Below are 21588 nucleotides of genomic sequence, written 5' to 3' on the forward strand. Positions count from 1 at the left end.
TGGCAGGGCCGTGGGGGGAAGTGGCACAGCTGGGATTTCTCCTCCCCTGTCACATCAGAGCTGAAGGAGTTGCTGCATTTGCAGAAGTGCTGGGAGCAGTTTGTGGTTATTCCGTGGAGCACTGGCTGTGGTCCCTCTTAAAGAGCCCAAAATCCCAGTGGCTGGAGTGCTCAACTCTTCCAAGGGCTGGGGTCTGACAGGAGCTTTTCTCCTCATTGTTTGTTCAAACAAGTGTAAACAAGTGCTTTAAGCAGTCTCCAGGAAAATGTCTTCTCTTTGGTAATGAGGTTGCTCTGCTTGATGAGTCATGTCCTCTTCTGATGACTGTCATCAGGAGAGCTCAGCATCCATGGAAAGCCCTGAGAGCCCAGAGCTGGGGACTTTGACCCAGTGTTTGCTCTCCAGAGAGAACCACCAACCCCTGCTTCCTCCAGGAGAAGGCTTTGGAAGGGGACAAGGTGTGAACTCAGGAATTTGTAATGTTGGGTACTGCCCCAGTTCAGCCACTGGTGTGGCTCTGGATGTGCCATGGATCTCCTGGCTCCTGTGGCACCATTCCAGGAGTGGCTCTGGATGTGCCATGGATCTCCTGGCTCCTGTGGCACCATTCCAGGAGTGGCTCTGGATGTGCCATGGATCTCCTGGCTCCTGTGGCACCATTCCAGGAGTGGCTCTGGATGTGCCATGGATCTCCTGGCTCCTCTTGCACCATTCCAGGAGTGGCTCTGGATGTGCCATGGATCTCCTGGCTCCTGTGGCACCGTTCCAGGAGTGTCCAGCAGACAGGGCTGTCTGTTAAGGTGCTTACAGAGAGGATTTCTGCTCCCATGGCTCCACTGAGACAGCAGCTCCTGCAGCCACGTGGCTTCTCATGCCTCCAACTGGGCTTGCAGGGGGCTCATCCCAGTTTCTGCAGCTCTTCTGTGACACATTCAAGAGGAACCTCATCCCTGGGCACCCATCTGGAGCAGGGAGAGCCTGCCTGGGATCCCCTCCCAGTGTGTTCCTCCTGCCTCAGGTGGAAGCGTGGTGGTTGCTGGGTGAGAAACCACCAAAAACTAATGACAGCCTTCCTGCTTTGTCAAAGTCACATTGAAGAGAGCTTGGATCTTTTCCATCTGGACACCTGAGCCCTTTTTTCCCCCAGGCTGGGCTGGCACAGCTTGGCTGCTGACTGCCTGGAAAGTGGGAGTTCTCCTTGCCTCCCTTGAGAGCTCCTGTGGTGCTTGTGACTCAGTGCTGAGGCAAGGACTCATTTGGAATGCTCTGGGGAACATGGAGGGGAATTTGGAGTTGGTTTTCTTGGGATCATGGAATCATTTAGGCTGGCACAGCTAAGGAATGGAGCTTGGAAAGGAACTCCAAGCTCAACCATCAGCCCAGCACCACAGGGATACCCACTGTGCCTTGCCCTAGGGTGAGGCTCTGCCCCTCTGCTCTGCTCCTGGGGAAGTGCAGAGGGGGGAGGATGACTCTAGAAACAGGAAAACGAGGCATGAAAATGCTGGGATTGGGCTGGGATGGGCATGGAGCTGTAAGACTTCATGTGGGCTGGAGGAGAGGCACAGCCAGTGCCCTGTAAAGGCTGCCTGGGAGCACCGTCAATACCCCAAATAGGGATTTTTAGCCCTGGCACCCGTGTTCTGGGCCAGCAGGGTCAGAGGAAGGCTCTGGTTGAGCTCTGCAGGACAGGGCAGCGTCAGCCCTGCGGCTGCAGTGCCTTGTGCAGGACTGTTGCCCTCTGCTGGGCAGCTGCCGTGGCTCCTGCTGGAAGCAGCCCGGAAAACACATTCTGCACAGCCACGAGAGGGGAATTTGGCTTTCCCTGGAAGCCTGCACCGGCCCAGGCACGTCCCCTCTGGCTGTTTGTCTAGCAGGGAGTTGTACAGCAGGGAAGGAGCGGATCTGGGGAGGAAAATGGGACTTGGGCACGTCCCAAGTTTTGTGTATTTTGGGAGTAGGAGTTACTCCTGGCTCTCCCAGCCTGCCTGCCTGCCTACAGGTACAGCTGGGAGAACTCCAGCTCAGAATATTCTGTGACATTCTGTGCAACACTGAGCAGCAGCTTTAGGGCCAACACATCAACTCTGGGAAACTTTAACTCTGTTAAAGCCAGGGCTGTTTTCCATGTTGAGCAATTGAACTTAAGGCTTCTTTGAGGGCAAAAATCCACATTGCTGTGTTTCTCCAGCTGCTCAGAGCTTCTGCAAAGGGGACCAGGGACTTGCAGAGCCCCAGCTGTGTGTTGTAACACAGAAGCTGTTCTGGGAGCATGTGGGGGCCTGCTCCCAGAGGCATCACTGTCATTCCTGGTGCCTTGTGTTTTGCAGGGAGCCCTTGTGGGGTGGCTGTGGGATGTCGTAGTTGAGATGGTCACAATACAAAGCCACACCCCATTTTCAGAAAGCTTCAAACCTGTTTTTATTCTAGCATGCATGCTTTTTGTACATTCTTACAAAACTCCTAAGTTTACACTTTACTCATTGGTCAGGAAGGACAAACAAAGTGCTCATTGGAAGAGACAGTTGCAGGTTTCTCTTATTTTTCCTTCTTTCTTTCTTGGTTTCTATGTCAATGACCTCGGTAGAAAATTCTCCCAGGAGCAAACATGGATCCTCTTATCAAGCTTCTCTCTGGCTCACAGGAGTCACTGTAAAACCTCTTCTACAGGAGGAGGCTGCTGCAGGCTCCTTGTGTCCCCTCCTGTGGACCTTCTGAGCCCTCCTTTCCTAGTGCAGAATTCCCAGGAAGATATTTTCCTTCCCAAAGGCAGAGCTGGGCCTGGTGAGCACAGAGCCTTTTGGAGGGCCCTGCTTTGCAATCTGTGGCATTTTAAGTGAGATTTTTTTCCTCCTCTTCCTCTCCATACCACTATTACCACAGGGTGCATGTCTGGCAGGGACTAGCCAGGCTGAAAAGATGGGGTTGAGCTTTTGGAGCCCCTCTGAGCTGTGCAAGGGGCTCAAAGCACCAGCACAGGCCTGGGTTCAGCTGTTCCCTGGCTGTCCTAACCCAGCTGTGAAGGGCTTGTGGTTGGAATGGGGACATGGAGGTGAGAGCTCAGGTTTTCTGTACCAGAGCCATTCCCACCTTCTGGAATGGCCTCTGCTCACAGGGCTGACCAGAAAACACCATGAATGAAATGGTCACAAACTTCTCTCTAGGGGCTGGCTGCTGGAATTGGTGATCATTTTGTCCTGAGCAGCTGGTAGGCTTGAAATCTTGCAGGTGGCTGGAGCTGCAGGGCTGTGGAATGTGACAGATGCAGTTCAGTGCCTGTTCACTTGGGGAAGAACATGGAGCCCTGAGCATTGTCCTCATTGTCCCCAAAGCCTTTCTGCAGTGAGAGACAAAGGGCCATGAGCCCTGTGGACAGCAAGTGAACAGTCCCATATTATCCTTGTATTCACAGAATCCTGGAATGCTTTGTGTTGGAAAGAACCTTAAGGCCCATCCAGTGCCACCCCTGCCATGGCAGGGACACCTCCCACTGTCCCAGGCTGCTCCAAGCCATGCCCAGCCTGGCCTTGGGCACTGCCAGGGATCCAGGGGCAGCCCCAGCTGCTCTGGGCACCCTGTGCCAGGGCCTGCCCACCCTCACAGGGAACAATTCCTGATTCCCAATATCCCATCCAGCCCTGCCCTCTGGCAGTGGGAGCCATTCCCTGTGTCCTGTCCCTCCATGTCTTGTCCCCAGTCCCTCTCCAGCTCTCCTGGAGCCCCTTCAGGCCCTGCAAGGGGCTCTGAGGTGTCCCTGGAGCCTTCTCCTCTCCAGGTGAGCACCCCCAGCTCTCCCAGCCTGGCTCCAGAGCAGAGGGGCTCCAGCTCTCCCAAATCAGTCCATGGTGATAATTTGATATCTTAAAGCCTGAAAATACCAAGGAAATTAATTTATTGTGTAGACTCACAGCTGGGTAGAGGGCAGGGTGGGAGTGTAAATGGGACAAGGATGTCTCTGAAGGCAGAACCCAAGTGCAGGGCTACGGTGAGAAATTTCTGTGCTGGTCAGAAAAGATCCCATTTGAAGTGTTTGCCCAGTAGGAAATAGGCTGGAAGGAGTTTGGAAAACAAAGTCCTTGGAGCCTTATCTTGAACCACAAGCAGAGTGTGTGAGATTGGGAACATGGGAACTGGGCTGTGGGACTCGGGGGGGCTGGGAGCTGAGGGGGCAGCAGTGCCAGCAGAGGTATCTCAATAAGAGTTGGAGAAGGAAAAAAGGGCAGGGATTGGGGTTTCCTATTTCTTTTCAGTGTCTGATTTTGGGCTCTCGTGGTAGTTCAGATGTTCTCTGAGATCCTGAGGCACAAGCAGAGGAGCACAGGGGCTGTGAGCTGCTGTGTGAGGAGCAGGCAGGGGCAGAGCTCGGGTTAAAGCATAACTCCTTGCTGCCGTGCTGCGAGCAGCAGTCTGGGCTGGCCTGGCTCAGGAGCTCACTGCTATCCGGGTCCGGACACCGCTGCTCAGCACTGCCCTCTGCTCCGAGCTCCTCAGCACAGCCAGGATAAATAACCCAGAGAAACGGGGAGAACCTGCTTTGGGAAGGTAATGGAAGGAAATCTGTGTGTTTGTGCTGGGTAGGCAGCGCTGAGGAAGTTTGATGTACGTGTGGTTTCTGCGGAGAGGAAACAGAAAACCTGAGGAAACCCTCAGAACTTGTGGGTGCGAGCGGTGCCGAGGCCTCCGTGGGCCATGGAGAGGGGAAAATCCCATGGATCAGCTCTCCCACAGGGCTGGGCTCCTGTTTGCAGGGGGCAGGCTGGCATTGGGCTGGTTATAACCTTCTCTGGGGTCAGCACTGTCACTGCCTGCCAGAAACCATCCTCTGAGTCACCAAAAGTGCTTCTGACCTGCCCCTGGTGAGCAATCCAAGCTTTATACATCCCTGTTCATAGCTATAAGGAAGGAATTTGTCACTTAACGCTTAATTATTCACCAGAAACACCAGGAAGGCCGAGATAAACCTCGACAGGTCGCTTTCAGATTCAACCTTTTTCTTTGGGGATGGATTCCTGGGAAGTGTGAGCACCCCGAGTGCTCCCAAAACGAGCTTTTATTTTGGAATCCAGGGGAGCGGGAGGAGGCTGCGCTCACCGGCAGGGAAGCGTGCCGGAGCTCCTGCTCCTTATCGGCAGCTCGGGAACAAAAGGCGCTCTGTTGGGACTCCAGCTCGATCCTTAAGTCTCCCGGCTCCCCTGGACTTTGCTTCCCTTCTGCCTCGCTGAAGCAGCTCCCGGAGCTGGCTCTGGCTCCGGACAGGATGTCTCCACAGGTGGGTTTTTGCGAGCTGATACAAAGTGAGGAGGGCTTGGACTTCCAGAGGGACCAGGCTTAGCACTGAAGGTGCCGGGAAGGGGCAGGTTAGGAATGCGCCTGACTTGTTACATGGGCAGATCCACCTGATTTTTTTTTTCATGGGAATGGTTGAGATTAAAAGAGGAGATATTTAGATGGGATATTGGGAATTAGGAATTGTTCCCTGTGAGGGTGGGCAGGCCCTGGCACAGGGTGCCCAGAGCAGCTGGGGCTGCCCCTGCATCCCTGGCAGTGTCCAAGGCCAGGCTGGACGGGGCTTGGAGCAGCCTGGGACAGTGGAAGGTGTCCCTGTCCATGGCAGAGGTGGCACTGGGCAGAACTTTAATGTCCCTTCTAACCCAAACCATTCCACAATTCTGTGACTCCATGGGCTGTGGTGTAGCTTCACACTCCTCTCTGCCAGGGTCTCCCTGGGGAGCTGGGCCAGCAGGGACGGTGCCTGCTGGTGTTTGGGGTGCTGGGGACAGCCTGCCAGCTGTGGTGTTCTGTGAGTTGGTTCGGGGTTTGGTTTTGGCCTGGGTGAGTTTTCAATTTGCCCCAACAGATGCAGCACGTTTCTCTTGCCCAGCCTTGATGGAGTGTAACAACCCCAACTCCAGGGGCTGAGCTGTGCAAGCTGCCTTCACCCAGGGCTGAGCAGAGGCTCCCAGGCTTCCCTGAAAAGCTGGCATTGCCTGGGTGTGTGGGAAGAGGGCAATATTGGGACCCAAAGTGGCATCCCAGAGGCTGAGCTGCCCCGGGGCAGCTGCATTCGTGTGGGACTATAAGCACAACATTGTCCCTTCTCCCTGGCTCCCAGCCTGGCACCACCACCACTGTCAGGGCCACAGGGTGTCCTTGGAGGGGGATTTTTGTAGCTGATCTATCTCCTCTGCATCCTGTGCACAGTCAGGGCTGGATTCTTCAGGAACAGGCTCACACACTACTGGGAAAACAGAGTTGTTTTTCCTTTTCCTTGTCACTCACCTCCCCTCCCAGGCTTCCGAGTGTTTGTGTTCAAGGACAGCAGAGCTTTGGGATGCCAGGACAGCTCCAGGGACAGCCCTGCCTGGAAGGAACCTCCCTGGAAGCCAGACTTTGCCCTCCTTTCCAAGGCAATGCCTTGGCTGAGCTTGTGCTGAACCTTCTGTCCCTGCCTGGACCTTGCAGGTGATTCCCAAGAATCCCTCTCCTCACACTTCAGCAGTTTTTTTAAAAATCCATATGGTTTTATAGCACTCTACAACATCTAATTAAGTAATCTTTACTCCCAGATGTCATCAGATGCCTGGGATGGATGAGCTGCTGCTGGAGAAGGCTCCTAAAGGCACCTCACCTGTCTGATCAGGGCACATTACATCATCCCAGTGCTGACTTCACCATTAATTTCCTTTTAGAAGCAGGAGTGCTCACCTGGGCTCTCAGATCCCTGGAGTTTCCCTGAGCAGGCAGAGATGCCTCTGGGTGGCCCCTGTCCTGTCAGCCAGGTGTGGCTCTGGGGAAATACCTGCTGCAGGAGCTGGATTTGGGATTGGTACCTCCATCAAACCCTGATCCTGTTCCAGCTCAGAACTCTGCGAGTGCCTGAGTCCCAGGTTTAATGTCTGAGCTTTGCCTGAAGCACCTCAGGGTGTGTTTTATTCGATAAAAAATCAAAATGTACTGATATTGGTGACACCAGCCCCATTCTGAACGTGTCACTGATGTTCCTGGCAAGTTCTTTGGGGTAGGTGTAGCCCAACCTGGCTGTCCTGAGCCCATGGATGTTTTTTAAGTGTGTATTTTGCTTTTTTAAGCTGGAAAAAATGTGAACTTTCTGCTCACAGGAAGGCAAAGCTGGCTGAAGGAGAGCTGTGGCAGGGGGCTTTGAAGGGTCAGTGCACAAACCAGCTGCTCATGAGGCCATAAATAAGAACTTTCTGTACCCACACACTTGCCCAGGGACAGAGATTTGGCTCTGTCAGGCATTTGGCAATACCTGAACCCCCTCGGTTTGCCTATCTCCTCCTGGCATCTCTTCTTGAGGTTTAGTTACTGATTCTGTGGTGAAATGTGCAGCAAAGTTCTCCACGCTTGTGCTCAGGGGAAGGACTTTGATTACAGCTTCAGCTGCTTCTTAACTCATTGTCCACACTGGTTTAATTTTAATAGGGCTCTCTTGATTTTGAAACCTCATCTAGGCTGGTATCAGGAAAAATTCAATTTTTAGGTAATAAATTGATGCATATCTTTGGTATGGCTGAAGGACAATGGTTGATGCGCTGTGCTTCTCCTACTCCAAAAGGCTTGCTCCAAATCCAGCCTGTCCATGCGTGCATTTCCCACCAAGAAGGTGTTTTGGAACAATTTGGTAGAGAAATCATAGAATCATGCAATGGTTTGGGTTGGAAGGGACCTTAAAGGTCCTCTTGTTCCAACATCTGACTAAGGGCACTGTTCAGCTCCTGCTTTGCTTCATGTTGAGAGGGTCAGCAGTAACCACAGCAGGGTTTCTAATCAAATTACTTGTGAATTGGAGTGTTTGCAGGTTTTTTGGCTTCTTTCAATACTTGTCTTTATTCTGTGCTTATTATAATACTTCAATTTGCTCATTATAATACTTCAACCTATGTTTAAATGTAAGCTTTTCCAGTGAGAAGGAGGGGGGCGGGGTTGGTATTTTAAAAGCAGCCTTTATTTTGTAGTGTGCAAGCAAAATTCTTTCCAGTTTGCCATGAAATCTTTTTCAAACAGGCAGAAGGGAGGGGAATGTGCAACTGGGGGTGGCTGCTGTCACCTCTTGGGCTCTCTCTGTCTGTGACCAAGCCAAGGCAGGTCAAGCCTTTGCTTCCCCTTGTCCCTCCTGCTGGAGCATTAATGGTGTTTCTAGAAAGTGCAGCATAAATCCAGTAAAGCACTTAAGCAAGTCCCAGCTTTAGGTGTGTAAGTGGTTTTGGTGGATTTATGCATTTTTAAGTGGGTGGGGGCTTTAGAGGCTTTTGTTTCTCTCTGCAAGACAGGCACAGGCTCTGCCTGCTGGAGTTCCCTGGAGCAGCCCCTGACTTCAGATTCCAGCTCTGGGCAGGTTTGTGTCGTGTTTAACTTTAGGGAGGTGTCCTGGAGGTGCTGATGTCCACAAGCCAGGTGGAAGCTGAGCCAGGCTTCCAAGAGGAGCTCCTGGCTGTGTCCATCTGCTGAGTGTGGTGGGCACAGGGCTGGGAGAGCAAAGCAGGGCTGGGCTGAGTCACTTGGCTGCTCCCAGTGGCTACATGGAGTGGGAATTGCTGGGATCAGCTCTCTCTCCATCCCTTCAGGGTTTTCTATCCCTTTTTGCCTCTGGGAGTGTCCAAGGTCAGGCTGGGTGAGGCTTGGAACAACCTGGGGTAGTGGAATAGGCAGGGAGTGGAATGAGATGGGCTTTAAAGTCCCTTCCAACCCAAACCATTCCATGATTTTATGAATACATAAAATACACTTTGAGAAACGTGATTTTCTCCAAAATCCTTGGAAAAAGCCCTGAAAGCTGTTCTGAGTGCCCTGGCAGGGGTAAAGGGTATTGCTTCAGTCGTGCCCACATTCAAACTGCTGCTGTTTTGCTCTGCTGCTGTGCTGGAGGGGCAGCTGAGCACATGGGATCCCACCAGCTGAACTTCAGGAGGAGCAGAAGGCTTTCCATGGGCAGCTCTTCACCTGCAGGCCTGGCAGGAGGGCTCCCACCCCTCTGCCCAGCCCCTGCAGTGACAGGGATCAGCTGGAGCTCAGCACCAGCACTGGCAATCCCAAAATTCCTTGATTTGCTCCAAGGTGTGCTGAGCAAATCCCCACATCCTAAGAGAGGGGCTGGCACTGTGAGGGGTAACAGGAGCTTTGGCTTTTGGAGGGTTCTGCTGCTGTTGCCATGGTTCTCCAGAGATCAGGATCAGAAGGGATTGTCCCTGCCTGTGTGTGGGAGCAAACAGGAAGGACTGAAGCTGAACCTGCCTGGGGTACAGAACTGGAAAACTCAGTTCTCCTTGCTCTATAAATCTTAAAACACAAACCCTGCTGCTTTCCCAGAGCCTGCTCAGTGATGGATTTGAGATGCTGCTCCAGCTGAAGTGTGGGGATTTGAGTCCCTGCAAATCAGAAGCTGTAATGAAGATTTAGAAATGGTTTATTTGCTGTTGAGGGATGGAAGGTTTTACCAGACAGGACAAAAAAAAAGGTGCTCCAAGGGCTAATTGAGGAGTTCTGAATGGTGATTTTTGCAGGGAATTCAGATTAATAATAGCATGTCCTCTTGGAATGGGGTGGGAGAAAGCAGCAGTGATGGGAACTGCTGAGTCAGCAGTGGGTAATCCCTCCTGCCCTGGCCAAATCCATCCTGGCTCACAACAAAACCTCCCTCCAACTCTTATTTAGTCCCTCTTTCTGTGATCTGTTCCCCAAGCCCTGCAAAGGCTGAGGTGCACCCCATGGTTCCCACAGAGCAGCACCTGGGCCTGGGCTGAGTTCTTCCAGAGTTTGGATTCCTGTGCTCAGAAATGCAACACAGCCGAAATTCTGCCACAAACCCACTCAGCTGTAAGATCTTATTGTTTTGCTTCTTGTGTATTTGTTTTAAGCAGGCAAATGAGGTGACTGACAGTGCCTACATGGGCTCAGAGAGCACCTACAGCGAGTGTGAGACCTTCACAGATGAGGACACCAGCACCCTGGTGCAGCACGAGATGCACGACGAGGTGGAGACCGACAGCGCCATCGACTCCGCCGTGCACTCGGAGTTCACGGATCCCATCGAGGAGCCAGAGCATGGGTGAGGAGAAACCCCACACAGGGCATGGGGGAGACACAGCCCCAGGGTTCCACACCCACGTTGTCTTGCTGGAAATTGGGTTGTTGTTCTGATGCTTTGTGCAGGCTGCCCTAGAACAGAGACTGGGCAGAGCTAAAGAATAAAGTAGGGATTTATTAGGAGGATTTATTATTTAGATGCATCAATGGATGCATCTTGGGCAGCACAAGAGCCCAGCCAGGGCTGCACCCAATGTGAACCAAAATGGTCCCAAAATGCCCAACCAGTCACGGGGTCTCTCACTTTTATAAGTTTTATAAGTTCTGCTCCATTTGCATATTGGAGTTAATTGTCCAGTTATAGCTCCAGCCCATGCAGTCCCATCCTGCTTGTTTTTCTCTCTCCAGTCCACGTTGTTTGTGCTCTTGGGCCTGAGATTTGGATCATTTGTCCTTGATCCCCAGCTAGAGAAGGAATTGTTTTGTCTCCCTACTGAGCTCACCATCCCCTAATACGAATCCCAGACCCACACACTAAAGCTGTACAGATTATGAAAAATATAAAAGCTAAAACCTGAGGCATCATTTTGTGTTTGTAACAACGTGCAAGACCAAAATAGCTCTTCTGGAGGAATAAGGAGAATAATTAGGCTGGTTTGTGTAGGCTGGTTTGGAGCCCAGCCTGGCAATCTCTTTGAGTTAATCGTTGCTTGCCTTGGGAGATCTTCTGTACCCTCATTAGCATCTTTAACCTCTAAAATAACTTCTCAGGTGATCCAAACACCTGAAAGACTTGCAGTTTTTAATCTATCACTTAAGCCAGAAACACAACATATAATTTTCCAGTCAGGAGGGGAACTCATTCTATTTTTGTTTTCCCTAAAAACATGCATGTGCCCTTTGATGTGCAACCACCTCCTGTAATAACTGGTTTGAAACCTCTGCCTGGAGCACAGAAATGTGAGCCAAGATCTCCTTCCCTGGGTCTGAACTGCTGCTGGCAAAACTGCTCCTGGGCCCACCCCATCTTTGGAGGAAAAGTGGGGTTTGGGGTGAAACTGGGATGCTGGCAGGCAGGAAGGCAGGGAAGAAGTCCTTTAGGATCAGAATCACAGAATGGTTTGGGTTGAAAGGGACATTAAAGCTCATCTCATTCCACCCTTTGCCCTCGGTAGGGACACCTTCCACTAGACCAAGTGTCTCCAAGCCCCATCCTGGACATGTCCAGGGTTGGGGCAGCCACAGCTTCCCTGGAAAATCTGTGCCAGTGCCAGATTGGTGCCCCAAGAACACCAATCTACACCAAAACCTCTGGAATCATCTTTGCTTAATTAAGGTCTGTAACACAGAGGATGAGGTTTGTCCCAAAACACAAGGCCCAGGGTTGGTGCTCCAGGGTGTGCTTACAGCTCTGCTTTTTGGGAGCCCCAAGCTTCCCTCCCACTCCAAAATCCCATCTGGGGACATCAGAGAGGCAGCAAGCAATGCCAGGCCCGGGGCTGAAAGGGTGCTGTGGATTAGAGCAGAAATGGGATTATCCAGCTGGGCTCCTCTCACTGCAGCAGGCCAGCTCAGTGCCAGTTAAATTGGGAGATAATCAGCTGTGAGCTCCCTGCCAGCAGCACAGCACGGGGTCCCTGCAGGGCCATGGCAGCCTGCGTGCGCTCCCGCCCGCTGGGGAAGGCAGCCTGCCTCAGATTCACCTGCCTGTAGGTACAGAACTGCCTGGGGAAACAGGGGGAGAGCAGCTGGTCCCAGGGCTGGCCAAGGCTGGGGTCAGCAGGACAGGAAGGATGGGATTGTTGGAGAGACTCCAGAGGAAGCCATGGGGATGCTCCAAGGGCTGGAGCCCTCTGCTCTGGAGCCAGGCTGGGAGAGCTGGGGGTGCTCACCTGAAGAGGAGAACGCTCCAGGGACACCTCAGAGCCCCTTGCAGGGCCTGAAGGGGCTCCAGGAGAGCTGGAGAGGGACTGGGGACAAGGCCTGGAGGGACAGGACACAGGGAATGGCTCCCACTGCCAGAGGGCAGGGCTGGATGGGATATTGGGAATTAGGAATTGTTCCCTGGGAGGGTGGGCAGGCCCTGGCACAGGGTGCCCAGAGCAGCTGGGGCTGCCCCTGGATCCCTGGCAGTGCCCAAGGCCAGGCTGGGCAGGGCTTGGAGCAGCCTGGGACAGTGGGAGGTGTCCCTGCCATGGCAGGGGTGGCACTGGGTGGGTTTTAAGGTCCCTCCCAACCCAAACCATTCTGTGATTGCCAGCTGTGGGCTTGGGAAGGTCAGATGTCCTCTGTGTGCCCTGTCCAAGCACAGTGAGGCCTTTTCCCAGATTGTTAAATGTGTGCAAATTCCAGGCAGCCAAAAACTTTGTTTGATCTATAGTAGATTTGAAAGGTTTGAAATGGGAAGCTGTGGCAGTGCTGAGGGCTGCTTTTGGTGCCATCAGACCCCACACAGGAGGGCATCTCTGATGCTCAGGGACAGCCAGGGAGTGCAGTCCCCCCAGTGCAGCTGCTGGGCTGAGTCAGAGCTTCAGCATCACTTCTCAGGAGCTCTCAGAGCTCAACATACCTGAAATGGTTTGAGCTTAAAGCTCGTTTAGGCTGTGTGTAGTGAAGATTGGTTGGACTTTGGATCCTGAAGCTATCTGAGCCTCAAGATTTGAATAGGACATGTAATTTACTGCCCAGGTTGAGGGTTTCCAGGTGCCCGATCAGATCTGCTTCTGTACAGTGCTTATCAAACCACAACCCCAAATTTAGAGTTCTGGGCTTGGGTTTTGTTTCTGAATTATCAATTCCACCCCCTGGCTTCTATTCCTGGAGAGATTTCCACTGCTTTTGGTGAAGGTCTGACTCACCACAGGGATGGATGGGTTCCAGTGGATCCCACTGTGCAATATTGGTGCTTCTCAAGGGCAGGAGGAGTATGTGCAGATGCCCACAAGCTGGGCTGGATTTATTTGTAGTTAAATAGAGATCTGGAGGGTTGACATGTTTTTATTAGTGGGATAAGGGCAAATCCTTTGGATGGAGCAGGTTTTTTGTCATAAATGGCTTATCTGTAATCTTTTTTTCTTTCTGGTTTAGAGCAATCTGCTCATACCCATTTCCCTCTGCTAGCAAGTGCATGGAGATAAGGGCATAGCCAATACCAATTTCTGTAATACACCAATATTATTACGATTTTTAGCCTAGAATTTTGGAGAGCAGAGCATGGTTAACCCCCCAAAACACAGAGCTGTGGCTCACAGCCCTGTGGCTGCTTTCACAGCCTGGTTGTTGCAAATCCCTCCTGCCTTTTCTCCAGCTTAACTTGAAAACTTCCATAGGGCAGGAAAGGGGGCTTGGCTTGGTGGGCAGGCCCTGGCACAGGATGCCCAGAGCAGCTGGGGCTGCCCCTGGATCCTTGAAGTGTCCAAGACCAGGTTGGATGGGGCTTGGAGCAGCCTGGGACAGTGGAAGATGTCCCTGCCCATGGCAGGGGATGGAATGGGATGAGCTCTGAGGTCCTTTCAGCCCAAACCATTCTGGGATTCTGTGTCTCCATGCAATAGAAAGACTCTTGCAGGGACAATGACTCTGTGCTGGGCTGTGTCCCCTCAGGAGCTAGGGACATGCCAGGAGCTGTGCTGGGTGTGTTCAGGGTTTGCACCAAGCCTTTCAACACTGCAGCCTTCTGGCTCTGGTGTTAAAAACCCATGGAGCAGCATTCCCCACTCCAGCATTGTCACACACAGTGTTTTCCCAGCAGGAGCAGGGAAAGGGCTCCTTTGTCTTGCTGGGGGTCTGTCCCAGCTGCCTGAGCTCTCCCCTCCCCAGCACCAATCCCCCAGGGTTGTGGGGTTAAAGCCTTGAGAGGATTAGGCAGCAACGAGCAATGTGAGCCTGGCACAGGCTGCTGGGGAACTCACAGCATTTCGGATGGGGCTGGCACATGCCCAGCTCTTTCTCTGCCATGCCAATCACAGAAATTGGTATTTTAGTCAAGCAAGGGCTTGTCACCAACCCTGGGCACTGTCCTGCAAGTCTGAGTGTCCCCAGTTGCAGCTGTCAGTGGAAAAACTTGGTTTGTTGAGGTAAAAAAAATCACCATAAACTACCCAGTGGTGCCTGGACTGTTTCTGTCCTGTCCTACTCTGCCAAAATGGGACACATCACTCCCTTGGACACCAGGAACCCACCAAAGCTGCTCCATCCCTGCCCTCCAGAGATGGACAGGAAAAGAAAATATAACAAAGGGGTCATGAGTTGAGATAAGGACAGGGAGAACCTCTCCAACCTGAGTCCATCCCATGGGTTCTCCAGGAGCTGCTGCCCCAAGTGTCCCTCTGCTGTGGGGTCACTCCTTCAGGCACAGCCTGGGTCCCCCCCAGCGTCACAGATCCAGCCAGGACCCCGCTCCAGCATGGGCTCCATGGATCTGCAGGTCCCTGCAGGATCCTGTCCCAGCACAGCTTCCCATGGGCTCACAGCCCCTCTCAGGCACCTCCTCTCCAGGCCTGGGCTCCTGCAGGGGCTGCAGGTGCATCTCTGCACCTCCCTGCCCTCCATGGGCTGCTGGGGCACAGCTGCCTCCCCATGGCTTCCCCCCAGGAATCTCAGGGCAGTCTCAGCTCTGAGATTGGCTCTTGGCCCTCTCCTGCCCTGTCCTGCAGAGCTGTTCCTCTCCAGTGTCCTCACCCCATCTCTTCTCTGCACTCAGTTCACTGCCCCATCCCTTTTTTGTGTTTCCCTCTCAAATCTGGTATCCCAGATGTGCCATTCCTGGTGGGCCCAACCTCAGCCAGCAGCAGGTCCATCTTGGAGCTTCCAGGGATGGGCTCTGCTGGACATGGGAGAAGCTTCCAGGGATGGGCTCTGCTGGAATGGGGGAAACTTCCAGGGATGGACTCTCTGGACATGGGAGAGGCTTCCAGGGATGGGCTCTGCTGGACATGGGAGAGGCTTCCAGGGATGGGCTCTGCTGGACATGGGAGAAGCTTCCAGGGATGGGCTCTGCTGGAATGGGGGAAACTTCCAGGGATGGGTTCTCCTGGACATGGGGGAGGCTTCCAGGGATGGGCTCTGCTGGACATGGGGGAAGCTTCCAGGGATGGGCTCTGCTGGACATGGGGGAAACTTCCAGGGATGGGCTCTCTGGACATGAGGGAGGATTCCAGGGATGGGCTCTCTGGACATGAGGGAGGATTCCAGGGATGGGCTCTGCTGGACATGAGGGAAACTTCCAGGGATGGGCTCTGCTGGACATGGGGGAAACTTCCAGGGATGGGCTCTCTGGACATGAGGGAGGATTCCAGGGATGGGCTCTGCTGGACATGAGGGAGGATTCCAGGGATGGACTCTGCTGGACAGGGGGGAGGATTCCAGGGATGGGCTCTGCTGGACATGGGGGAAGCTTCCAACAGCTTCTCACAGAATCCACTGCTCCCCTGCCAAGTCCAAAGCCATACTCAGAAGGAGGATGTCCTGGATGCAATGGAATGGCTGCTGTGGCCCCTCTCTAACCTCTGTCTGTCTGTTCCCCCAGGTCCCACCCCCACGAGCTGGCCCTGGGCTCGGAGCTCAGCCACTCCATTGTCACCGTCATCAGGGGGGAGGAGCATTTCGAGGATTACGGGGAGGGCAACGAGGCCGACCTGTTCCCGGACCCTTTGTGTAATGGGGAAAGCAGCTTTGGCAGCTCCTCCTTCCTCTCTCCCAGGTAATGCCCAGCCCTGGTGCTGCTTCACTCTGCTCTGGGGGACAGGGGATTTGCCAGCCAGGGGGCCTGGCAGACTCTGCATCCAACGGGATAATGGGCTTGGAAGTGGAGGAGGAATTCCCTCCCTAGGTGGTTCCTTTCCCTGGTCACTGCCTGTCCTGTGACACCCAGCAGGAGGTGGAAGAGTTGGCTGCATTTCCAGTGTCACATTCCCACTCCTGTTAGGGATGTGGCTCCTCACTGAGCCTTCCAGGAGAGAAAACCACCTGCAGCTTTACCCCTGATCCTGCAGGATGACTCCAATGGGTTTTGTCTCTTTTATGTTTTGGGGTTTTGATGCAATGATTGGTTTGGTTTGCATGAGCTGCAGCAGCATTCCTTCTCTAGGGATATGTAGAGCAGGAAGCAGGCTGTAGCATTTCCTCCTTGCTTTAGGGTCTGAAACCAGGAAAAAGTCCCATTTTCCAGCCTGAGCAGGATGGGCTGAGGAGCTGGTGGGGTGGTACACACCCCATCAATACTTACTTTCTAAAGAAAATTAGTAAAAGCTGGAATATCATCAGTGCTGCAGCCCACAAAGTGTCTGGGATGGCAGGGAACACCAGGAACGTGTTCCTGCATTGGAGGCACAACTCTGCACAGGGCAGGAGTGTTCCCTGCCAGCCACACACCCTGCTAAAGACAGAAATACACTCCTTTCTCTTTGCAATGACACTTCTGCGCCTTTCTGCAGCCATGTAAGCTTCTCAAAACTTCTTTTTTTTCCCCTGTCTTCCTGTTTTCTCCCAGCTTCCCAAACCCCTTCACAGAGTTTGGACAATTCTGGGTGCACAGGGCTGGCAGGGAAGAGCAGGTCAGGGCTCATCTCTTTTTGGCTGGTGCAGCAGCAATGTTGGAGGTGTTAATGGCAAATAGGAGAGTTGCTGTAAGGAATTCCCAACCTCTTCCTTTAGGAAAGCAGTGCTCCAGCACAGGGATCCCCTGCACAGTCTCTGATCTGTGCTTGTCCTTGGCCTGCTCTGTGCAGGAATGTAGGGCTGGCTGTGCTGGTGGAGTGGCACAGGAAGAACTCTGAATAAAGCCCAGCCTTGGTGTTCATTTTTCCTTGAGGATGAGCTGCCAGTCTCATCCAGAAGGCTCCTGGCAAGAAAATACCCAGTTAAAGGAGCTTTTCAATCTCTTGAACTTTTCCTTTAACATCAGGCCAGAGCTCCCAGTTTGCCCACGCTCCCAGTGTTCCAGCCTTGCTCTGCCAGGGCAGCATCTCTGCTCTGCTCTGCTCTGTCTCTGGATCTGATCCACACCTTATCCCATCTTCCCTCTGCAGGGAGGGGCTCGCTGGGCACGTGGCCACACAGGTTGTGGTGGTTTGTGCTGGAGAGGGAGGCTGGAGATAAACCCTGCAAAGCCTCTGGAGTCGGGAATGTGGGGCTGCTGGAGCTGAAGGATTTCCTCATCCCTCTCAGGCCTAGCCTCCCCTTGGATTATTGCTATGGTTGTGAAATCCTGCCCTAAACATTCCCTGAGTCTGTGCAGCTCTTCTGACTTTGGGTAGGAAGGGACAGGACACAGGGAATGGCTCCCAGTGCCAGAGGGCAGGGCTGGATGGGATATTGGGAATTAGGAATTGTTCCCTGGCAGGGTGGGCAGGCCCTGGCACAGGGTGCCCAGAGCAGCTGGGGCTGCCCCTGGATCCCTGGCAGTGCCCAAGGCCAGGCTGGGCAGGGCTGGGAGCAGCCTGGGACAGTGGGAGGTGTCCCTGCCATGGCAGGGGTGGCACTGGATGGGCTCTAATGTCCTTCCCCACCCAAATCATTCTACACCTGAGCAGCCCCAGTGTATTGAAACACACCTGAGGGGACACAGACCGTCCCTGGTTCAGGCTGAATGGTTTTTTTGGCTGTATTTTGAATACAAAGAACAGCCTCACTTCTAAAGGGCCACATCACCACAGACCCTTTCCATGCTACAGGAGTCTCTAAATAGGAATAATTTCTAGAAATTGTCCTGCCACAACTCCAGAAGATGAACACAAACCCCAAGAGCCTTCAGGGAACACTGTGGGGTGCAGTGCTTCCCTGCCCAGTCCTTGTATTCTTGCTTGTGATCCCTCCTCTTGATTCTTCCCTTGCATACCCATCCAGTAGGAAAAGCCTCTTTGCAGCTCTCAGTGGGAAATAAAAGGAAAAGCTCCTTGAGCCCATCCCAGCCACCAGGAAGCACCAAGGACCTGGGGAAGACAATTGTTGCTCCAGGAGATGCAGGGAGGCCCAGGGAGGCTCTGTATTGTACAACCACAGAATCTGCTGAGCTGGAGGGGACCCATCAGCATCCTGGAGTGGGTGGGGACAGCCCAGGGCTGAGCTCTCACCCACTCCAGGGGCAGGGAGCCAGGGCAGCTGGAGGCCAGGAGGATCTGCACACACCCCAGGAGCTGCCAGCCTGGCCTGGGGCTTCTCCTCCACATTTCTCTTCTCATGTAGATTAATGCTGGTTAAATTTGGGTTCCCACCTGGCCCAGGCTGCACCACCTGGGAAGTGAATGCACCCAAGAGCACCCAGAAAAGGGACATCCCTTCCCCCAGGTGCCACACAGCTGCTGTCACCTCTTCCCTGCACAAACCCTGAGCCACCGACCTGCCTGCTGCTGGGAGAAGGTTATCCCAGGGCCAGACCTGCCCTGAGGGCCAGGGGGAATGGTTTGCAATTGAATTTTTTTTTCCAGGAATGGGAAGAGATGGTAACTTGGCATTTGCTGGTGTCCAGCCTGTCTGAGGGGGCTGGGAAATGCTGTACAGACAGCACAGCCTCCAGGCCTGACCCTGGGCTGGGGGCTGAGCCAGGGCACCCTCAGGATGCCCCAGGCCAGGAGTTTCTGGTGTTTTTGTGTATCCCAGGATTCACTGCCCCTTCCTGACGCCTGTTGGATTTATCTTGCTTGTGTTTGCTCACATCTTTACCTGTCTCTCTTATGGAACTGCTTGGGTTTTTCACTATTTAACCTTTCTTTGATTCACACCCGTGGCTTCCAGAAGCACATTGTCCTACAGGAAGGATTTGTGGAGTCTGGCCCCAAATGAACACAAACTATTTGCTGTTGAGAAATCCTCTCTGTCCTGCCCCAATCATGATGAAGTGTCTCCCAGCTTCCCAATCTGTGAAAGTCCTGGAGACCCCCATGGCCCTTCCCAAACGGCATTCCCTGCAGGAGCACAGCACTGCTGCTTGGCTCCTCTGGGCTGTGCTTTGGAGGAGTGAGGTGTTAAACTGCACCTGTCCATTTCATCTTGGCTTAAAAGTGAAAATTTTCCAGTGAAAAACTGACTCTGTGCTTTACTAAAGCAGGTCTGCAGCAGCACAACTGCTCTACTTTTAAAGCATCCCATTGAAAAGTGGGACACTGACCAAAGGATCATAGAATCCCACAATCTCCTGAGTGGGAATAGACCCACCAGGATCATCCAGCCCAGCTCCTGGCCCTGCACAGACACCCAACAATCCCACCCTGGGCATCCCTGGCAATGCTGTCCAAACACTCCTGGAGCTCTGGCAGCCTCGGGGCTGTGCCCATTCCCTGGGGAGCCTGGGCAGTGCCAGCACCCTCTGGGGGAAGAACCTTTTCCTAAAATCCATTAAAATCCCCCTTAGATTCATCCCTGGCCCACAGCGCCCAGTCCTGCAGTGTGCAAGTTCATTCTGCACTTACTGAGGCAAACCAGGAGCCTCCTGAGACAGATTGCCTGGAAAATCCTGTTGGAAAATAAACTTTGCAGTGGTGTAGGTTTGTGGGAAGCACTTACCTCACCTGCCCTGGGCTCCTGGGGATTGAGATTGGCTCAGGGGTTTGGAAATGTGGGCCAAGCTCAGCTGCTGGGAGTCTCTGGGAGGAGGGCGATGGAAGTGTTGCTAATTATCAGCTATATAAATTCTATTGAGCAATTACAAATTATCAATTAGCTACATATTGTTATAAATTAGAAATGTTCTGTATATTATTATCAGTAACCTTTAAATTAGAAATGTTCTATATATTATTATCAGCAACCCCACATTGGCTTAAATTTGGCTTTGAAAACCATGGTGGGAGGCAACCCAACCTGCCCTGAGTTTTTAAATTCAAATTTCGTACTTCCCACCAAAAATTCCCCTACCTTGAGGTACCCTCAGCTTGTGGAAGCCACGGTTGCAGCTGCTCCCTGTGCCTTCTGTGCTGTTGACATGACCCTTGTGATCTCTCTAGCACCAATCCCCTCGCTGCCAAACTGCACAGCATTCTCGCAGATGAAGCTTTTGAGTTTTACTGTAGCCAGTGCCACAAACAAATCAACCGCCTCGAGGATCTTTCTGCTCGCCTGAATGATCTTGAAATGAATAGGTAACTGGATGTGCATGGCCATCCCAGCCTGGGAAGGATGTTCTGCCTGGGGAGGCTCTCCTTGTCTGGCACAGCTTCTCCTTCTCTGGTGCTGGTGGGGAGGGGATGAGTTTCACCCAGCCACAGGAGCCTCTGCAGGGGTTTGAGGCGGTGGGGAGCTCATGGAGGGTGAGCAGGAGGTGCCTTTAATGCAGGCAGGGGGCTGGCAGACAAGGAGAGCATTCCCTGCCCTTTGCATGCCTGTGCATGGTGGGTTCCATGGGAGCAGCGAGCTGGCCGTGTGTCACTACAGGACACAACACGAGCACACACTGCTGCTCTCCAGGTGAAAAAAGGGAACTTTATTTTCTGACTCCAGCATTTATAGATTTCCAAAAGTGCCAGTGGATTGGAGGGTGAAAGTGCCACCTCTGCAGTAACGCTGGACAAACTAACAGTCTATCAAATTTTTCTTCTTTTATAAAAGAATGCAAACCAATCAGTTATTTACAGAAAGTGTGTGAAAAAATTCCTTACAAGAATATAAACATCAGAAGGCTTAGAAAATCTTAAAAAATCAGGCTGACAGCCATGTACAGTATTTCTGTCACCTAGAAAAGACTGGGAGTGGTGTGCAAGGGCAGCCTGGAAGGGCGGGCACAGCCCATCCTCCTGCTGCAGGAACAACCTGAAGGCATCAGCCTGCTCCACAAGGAGCAGTAAAGTCTTGTCTCACCCAGCTTCACCCACAGCCTGCCCACCCCAGTGTCACCATGGGCTGGGGAGATGTGACAGACACCAGGAACATCAGGAGGTTTTGAATGGAGTTTTGGAGGTCTCCCAGGCAGCAGCTGGATGTGTTGTCTGACAAGTGGGGAGGGATTTCTGCCTGTTGATTTGTTCATTCAGAGCTGGTTGCAGCCCTCTGGGTGGAAGGATGGTGGCATTGGTGATAAATCTTTCTTCTCATGGCTCTTGTGGCTATTCAGACCTGGTTTTTGTCATGTTCTCGGTCTCTGTCTGTCCTTTGCAGGGACAGTGTGATCTGGGAGCTCTCCTGGTCTATGGGAGGAGAACTGGAAAACAAATAGGAGCTTGAATTTCATTCTTTTTAATGAAAAAAATGGTCTCTCCCTTTGCTTTTCTTGGCTAAATAGTTGTCTTTGCTGTTGGAGGCCTTGAGGGTCAGTGATGGGTCTCAGGTTATGCAGGTATTAAAGAGAACACTGGTTTTCCCTGGAAGCCCCACTCCACTTCAGGTTTTCTCCACCACATCTACCTGCAAAGCTGAACTAACACCTCAGAGCCTCCTGTGTTGGGTGGGATTTCCTGTGGTGCTTCTCTGTCCCATGGTCATGGTCATGGGAATTCCACAGGCTTTGATTTGCCCTGTGAGTAGGTGCAATTCCTCCATCTGTGTTCAGGGTTTCCCAAGTCCAGATTTACTGGGAATATGTTCCAAGGGCCTGTGTGGAAGGGGCAGTGCCCC

The 21588-nt window shown here is 52.8% G+C and overlaps 1 protein-coding gene across 5 annotated transcripts in view; it reads left to right on the top strand.

Annotated features, from left to right (window-relative positions):
• Positions 1-21588, top strand: part of RAB11FIP3 (RAB11 family interacting protein 3) — an 87088-nt gene that overhangs the window by 48309 nt on the left and 17191 nt on the right. For 4 of the 5 annotated variants that reach the window (XM_036392195.2, XM_036392197.2, XM_036392196.2 and 1 more), the window contains 3 exons: positions 9879-10066; positions 15572-15745; positions 19986-20120. In XM_036392195.2, coding sequence (XP_036248088.1) covers positions 9879-10066; positions 15572-15745; positions 19986-20120 — 497 coding nt within the window. The remainder of the gene's footprint in view (positions 1-9878; positions 10067-15571; positions 15746-19985; positions 20121-21588) is intronic. The other variant, XM_054516503.1, reaches the window with a different exon arrangement.

This window comes from Molothrus ater, chromosome 16 (assembly GCF_012460135.2).
Source record: "Molothrus ater isolate BHLD 08-10-18 breed brown headed cowbird chromosome 16, BPBGC_Mater_1.1, whole genome shotgun sequence".
Lineage (NCBI taxonomy): Eukaryota > Metazoa > Chordata > Aves > Passeriformes > Icteridae > Molothrus > Molothrus ater.